The 6118-nt window shown below is 40.4% G+C and overlaps 1 protein-coding gene across 1 annotated transcript; it reads left to right on the top strand.

The window, feature by feature from the left end:
* Positions 1 to 225: 225 nt before the first annotated feature.
* Positions 226 to 4930, top strand: LOC119299300 (light-inducible protein CPRF2-like). Its single transcript, XM_037576537.1, has 6 exons — positions 226 to 549; positions 1544 to 1631; positions 2271 to 2391; positions 2955 to 3030; positions 3109 to 3234; positions 4297 to 4930. Exons 1-6 carry the CDS (start codon positions 424 to 426, stop codon positions 4651 to 4653), a joined length of 894 nt encoding a protein of 297 aa, XP_037432434.1. The 5' UTR covers positions 226 to 423; the 3' UTR covers positions 4654 to 4930.
* The last annotated feature ends 1188 nt before the right edge of the window (positions 4931 to 6118 follow it).

Below are 6118 nucleotides of genomic sequence, written 5' to 3'. Positions count from 1 at the left end.
CAATTTAGGTCAAAACTAGAGGGGGTCAATAAATCCGGTGGAGCAAGCAATGTATTTTGAAACGGAGCCAGTAAATTCCCATAGAAACACACACTGTGGTCCCCACACAAAAGATCTAAATTTTGTGGACAGGAGCACGCCGGAGCGGATTCTGGCCACTTGGCTTGCAAGTAGGCTCCTGAGATCTTTTTTTGCGCGGAGAAGTGAAACACATGGACAGCGCCGCCGAGACAGCGACTCCCCGTCCCCTCCACCGCCGCTATAAACCCTCCCCCCTCGCCGCCTCCATCTCCACCATCGTTCTTGCCCCCAAGCTTCATTTTTGCGATCCACTCGCTCCCAGTTCCCGGTGTAGTAATTCTTTGCCCTTGTGAGTAGTACTGCTATCAATCAAGGGTGGGAAACAGAGCTGCTATTTAGAGAATGGAGTGCAGCGGCGACGAGGTGGTGGAGCTGAGCTGTGCCCGCGCCGGCGGAGACCCCGGGGAGTACGCCGCGGTGCTGAAGAGGAAGCTGCAACTGTACTGCGCCGCCGTGGCCAAGACCATGGTATGCTCAATTCCTTTCCTTTCTGGTCTGACTGAGTTTTAGGTCGATCTGGAGCGTTTCATAAAGCTCTACCAATTCCACCGCAGATCCCTCTTAGAGGAGTTGTCCGGCAATTTTTTGTTTACAAGAAAACACCGCACGGATCTGCTTCAGTATTATCAGTTCTGATGAACAGCCTGACCAGTTCAATTTTCCAAGTACAATTGCCTTACTGGCCGAATTGCTGCCATACTAATGCGCTAAGATTTGTTACTATTACAATTTACATGAAAATGGTAGTACCAGTTGAGTATCCTTTTCTGACCAGGAACCCTCGCGAAACAAAAAGTGGTAATGATGTGCCTTTTATTCCTGAATGAAGGCGAGGGGAGAGGAATCCTGGTTTCCTTGGTTCTCAGGGGAATCTTGGTGCATAGGATAGGATCGCAGTTGGTTTTAGTGTGACATACTGACATGTGACATGTAACATGTTTCTAGGAGGGTAGCTGACTTGTTTCAACCACATATACAGATGATGAGTATATTCTGATGGAATATGGTCGGCCATAGATGACTATATACTTAAATGATTTGATGTTGTCGGAGAGTCTGAAACAATTGGGTTCTCCAATCTTTTCATGTCTGATATGAAAAAGTATGCTCTGATATTTTTCCTGAGAGTGACACGTAAGCACGTAACGACATAATTCTTTGCTTTAATCCTCCTACACCATTCAATTCACACTTTGTGCCTGTTAATAGCCGAGTGTAGATGAGTGGCTGAATCAATCGTCACTAGTTTCTACCATTTCATATCTCACATCAGTATTTCTCTTATCCACATTTACCCATTGGTTCAATTGAAACTTACGGTTTATTTATAATCGGTAACCGTTCGGGCAATATGTGTGATTTTGCATTGCTCAACAATCAAACTAGATTTTGCAGTGTGCTCTGGCAAATGCCATCTAAGTGTGATGTCCATGAGCTAATTTTTCCTGTAATTTGATTTCAGGAAGCTAAACCTCAAGAATCTTCTTTGAACTGCCTCAATTCACAAGCTTCGGACACTTCGCCATTGGTTTCTCAAGCTTCTTTTGATTGTATGTATGAACGAACTTCGATATTCACATTCATTTAAGTCCAAGTAACTTCGCAACAGGAAGTAATCAAAAGGCAGTAATTGACAAAGTACAGTTTAGGTTGACAGTGTTCTGCAGTTCTGTTAGAGTGAATGTTATATATCAAATCCACCTCTGAACATAAGGTGTCCTTTTATTTGGTGCTCTCTGGCTTCTAGCACTCTGAATCAGCAGAAAGAGGCAAATGTCGCCAGTAGTTTCTGTAGAATAGGTTAACTGTTGTCCAGAGAATCCATCAAAATGGGGAGAAATTTTCACTCTGGCTTTGGCAATATGGTGCTATGTTGACATGTCTGGAGAAAAGGGCTAAAATACATATAATATTGTTGAGATCAAATACGTAAAAGATGATAAATGGATATTTTGATCCTGTTTCATCGATGCTGAATACTGGCAGTTGCATCAGAGAAGCATTCTTGTTGACACCAGTTTGCATTCTGACCTTGTCTAGAGTGTAGACATATTTTCACATCATAGTATCTGTTTTAGAAGAGCACCTACAAGCCTGATACCGGACTAGGCATTTTTTGTAGCATTAGAACTTCTAACTCTTGTGTGCTATCCTCATTAAGCCTTTTTGTTCTTTACTTCTATCCATAGGTGACGGTACTGTTGTTCAAGGAAAGCCAGCTAATAGTTGTACATCAAAGGAGCAGTCAGATGATGACGATGGGGATCTCGAGGAAAATACAGACCCTGCCAGTGCCAAGCGCGTGAAGAGGTACTGCAGACTTTTTCTCATCACCATTATCTTCAACATGCAGAACAAAGCTTTAATCATTATAAGTTTCTAATGGTATCATGCCAACATTATGTTCTGCTGTCACCAGAAATTGTCATCCAGAAATATCTGCTTTCACTTTTTAGCAATGTTCAGTTATCTAGTTGGAAACAAATATTTGATAGTAATGGGGCAATAAATTAGTTTATCTTGCAAGGATATACTATATCTCAATCTCTTTCCTTGCCCTGCCAGTTGAATGGTTCAGGACAGGTGAAAGGGCAGAGGTTACCATAGAGGATCCAATCCCTTCAAACATATATGCTCATGTCTTTTCATATTGGTACCAGATTATTTTTTAAACACCCAACATATTTCACAATAAAAACTAGAAATGGCCTTGTTTTCTAAATTTAAACCATTCTCACCAAAGTCCCAAATAGCAGGAGGCTGTAGTTTCGCACTTGGTTATTTTCAAGTAAATTCCTTACCAATGTGCCATGTTGGAAAACTAGTACAATGTTTGCCATGCTGAATTTTCTCTGTTTTAATTCTATGATCAGGATGCTGTCAAATCGAGAATCTGCCAGGAGGTCAAGGAAGAGGAAGCAAGCCCACCAAAATGATATAGAATCACAGGTTTGAAATTGTGACTAACGATGTTTGAAACTCAACTGAAGTTAAGCCGGCCATGCTAATTACTGCACTATCATCTAGGTTACCCAGTTAAGAGCTGAGAATGCATCTTTGCTAAAGCGCCTGACTGACATGACTCAGAAATACAAGGAAGCTTCCCTTGGCAACAGGAATCTTACAGTTGATATTGAGACTATGAGGAGAAAGGTATATCCTTTTCTTGATAACTCTTAACTGCATCCTGCAACCTGCTGTAACTATTTGAAGGGCTGTGCTAGTGAATCTGTTGATTATAGCCATGGCATAATATTGTGCATCATATGTGTCATTACTAGTTACTTTTTTAGGCTCTGCACATACCATGGTTGATGTTCTTTCTTTTCTTGGGAGAACCCATGCATAAAGCGATCTGGGATTTGACATTCCTTGTTTAGCATCATTTGTAACTTCCTATTCCTAACTGTACTATTAAAGATTACATTGCCATTCTGGGTTTGAGTTTGCCATTCTCATAAGGAGGCAGGCAGGTACTATTCTCTTCCATTAGTGAACAAGGAGTAGTTTAGTTCTATGTTTCACTCTCCTATTCTTTTTATTTTTTTGGTGTCAAGAATAACAATGTTTTCTTACAGGTGTGGGTGTTGTAAAAACGAAACAAAATATAAAAAAGCGCTCATACCATGTTGCAATGCTCAGAGAGTGTGTCTCATTAAGCCTGTGGTTTTGGTCCTTATGGGAGGGTGTTCTATCTCATACCGCACCTGAGGAGTCCAAACAGGCACAATCATACATACATTTGTTAATGCTTGTGTGTGAGTACATGCCAAACTCTGTATTTATGTCTTGGTAAAGGTGTTTCTAGAACATCCATTTTACAGCCATTACTTGTTGTCTTTTCTCTGCAAAACACCAGGCGTATTTCAATATTGTATTCACAAACATGTATATACAGAACTTATGTTTTTTAAAACAGACGTATGTCACCCCTATGTGTATAAACTGTTTTTTTTCTTTCCAAAACGTTGGCAGTAGCTTATACTTAGAATCTACCAAAATAGTCTAGATGAGGTGCTATGTGTATAAACTGTTTTTTTTCCTTTCCAAAACGTTGGCAGTAGCCAATACTTCGATTCTACAAAAAATAGTCTAGTTGAGGTGCTAATGAGATACAGCTTGCTTTATATTATCTGAAACAGGGTCTATAAACAAAATGTAACTAGTGCCATATTTTTCTTTTCTTTTCTATGCTAACAAAGTACTTGTGTTCAGGTGAATATAGCTGAAGAAGCTGTCAGGAGAGTAACTGGAGCAAGCTTGATGTTCTCCACTACATCAAACAACGTGCCCTTGTCTTCATGTGTATCTGTTGCAGCTTCTGCTGATGCTGTTCCCACTGAGGAAAACATGAGCCATTTCCTCCAGGGTTTACTTGAAGACGATCTGATCAAACATGACCTCTCAGAGGTAGCAACCCCTTTGCCCAATGGGGAAGAGATGACCTCAAGGCCAGCCCCTTTGCAACGCGTCGCGAGCCTGGAGAACCTGCAGAAGAGGATCCATAGAGATTCAGTGCACACTGAGGACACGTCGAGTTTCCCGGACCATGAAGTCCCTGCCAATGGTTAGTAACTGGACTGTATAATTCTCCAGTGGGCTAAGTTTTGTCGTAAAGTATGGAGGCTGTGGCGTCCGTGTATATCTGGATGCTGAACTTTGTGTATACTATTTTGAAGGTAAATAACCTGCACTTCAGTCTTCTTATCCTGCTTCTTCGGGCTTCTCAGCCTTGTGAATATCGTGCACAAGCAGATAACTGTACTGCACATGTCAGTGATGAGCCTGAACTGTGTTTTCCATTTGGTGAACTTTGTGATGGTACTGAGGAATTGTGCCTAAATTTTGAGAGGGCTGTTGAACTCTCTCACTGAACTCATTATATATGGGGAACTATTTGATCAGATCATGCCATAATTTTATGACAAATACAGTGATTTTTGGTGCTATAATTTCAGTTTGCACACCAAGCAAACATAACAACAACAAATCAGAAACTGAAAGTCGATTTGTATTATGGCATACAGCACTGTATTTCAATTACCTTCAAAATAGTATACATGTTGAAGTCCAGCGAGAGCCCAATAAATTTTGGTGTGCAAACTGAAAGTCGATTTGAGTTACGGCATACAGCACTGTATTACAATTACCAAAATGCTCTTAAGTTTTGTGTAATTTTAGTCCAAGTTGGCCCATGGGCCTTAAGAAGTGAGAAACACCTTGTTGTTCTCCACTACATCAGATGTATGATCCTGCTTCTCAGCCTTGTGAATATCACGCATAAGCAGATAACTGTATTGGACATGTCAATGATGAGCAAAACTGTGTTTTCCATTCGGTTACCTTTGTGATGGTACTGAGGAATTGTGCCTAAATTTTGAAAGGGCTGTTCAACTCTCACTGGACTCTCATTATATATAGGGAACTATTTAATCAGACCGTGCCGTAATTTTACGACAAATACAATGATTTTTGTGCCATATTTTCAGTTTGCACACCAAACCAACATAACAAAAACAAATCAGAAACTGAAAGTCTATTTGTATTATGGCATACAACACTATATTTCAATTACCTTCTAAATAGTATACATGTTGAAGTCCAGTGAGAGCCCAGTAAATTTTGGTGTGCAAACTGAAAGTGGATTTGTATTATGGCATGAAGTACTGTGTTTCAATTACCAAAATGCTCAAAGTTTTGTGTAATTTTAGTCCAAGTCGGCCCATGGGCCTTAAGAAGTGAGAAACACCGCGGCGCATGGAGAAGAGAATTTTGTTTCCCTTTTTCAATGTTCTTTCCTGAAATTCTTCTCTGAAAACGGGGATGAATGGCTAATGGTCATAGCCCGTGTCAACGATTCCATTCTCTCGTACAGCTATCCTAAACAGATGGTAAACTGATCTAGGCAGGATATAAAGAAGATGGCGTAAAATAGTATCTCTTTTTAACATTGACATAAAGCTTGTTTCGGTAAATATCCCATGAGAACCATGATGTGTGGGACTGTTCTTCTGTGATTTTGACAAGTTGTCTTTGC

Source organism: Triticum dicoccoides, chromosome 5A (genome assembly GCF_002162155.2).
Source record: "Triticum dicoccoides isolate Atlit2015 ecotype Zavitan chromosome 5A, WEW_v2.0, whole genome shotgun sequence".
Classification (NCBI taxonomy): Eukaryota; Viridiplantae; Streptophyta; class Magnoliopsida; order Poales; family Poaceae; genus Triticum; species Triticum dicoccoides.
The sequence above is the reverse complement of the archived record's forward strand: the minus strand, read 5'-3'. Positions and strand labels throughout refer to the sequence as shown.

What these genes read in the sequence shown, in the direction of transcription:
- LOC119299300 (XM_037576537.1), top strand. Translation starts at nt 424, where the DNA reads ATGGAGTGCAGCGGCGACGAGGTGGTGGAGCTGAGCTGTGCCCGCGCC. An exon ending in AGTGCCAAGCGCGTGAAGAG is followed by an intron (nt 2,392 to 2,954) that starts GTACTGCAGACT and finishes TTCTATGATCAG; the next exon opens with GATGCTGTCAAATCGAGAAT. An exon ending in AAAATGATATAGAATCACAG is followed by an intron (nt 3,031 to 3,108) that starts GTTTGAAATTGT and finishes ACTATCATCTAG; the next exon opens with GTTACCCAGTTAAGAGCTGA.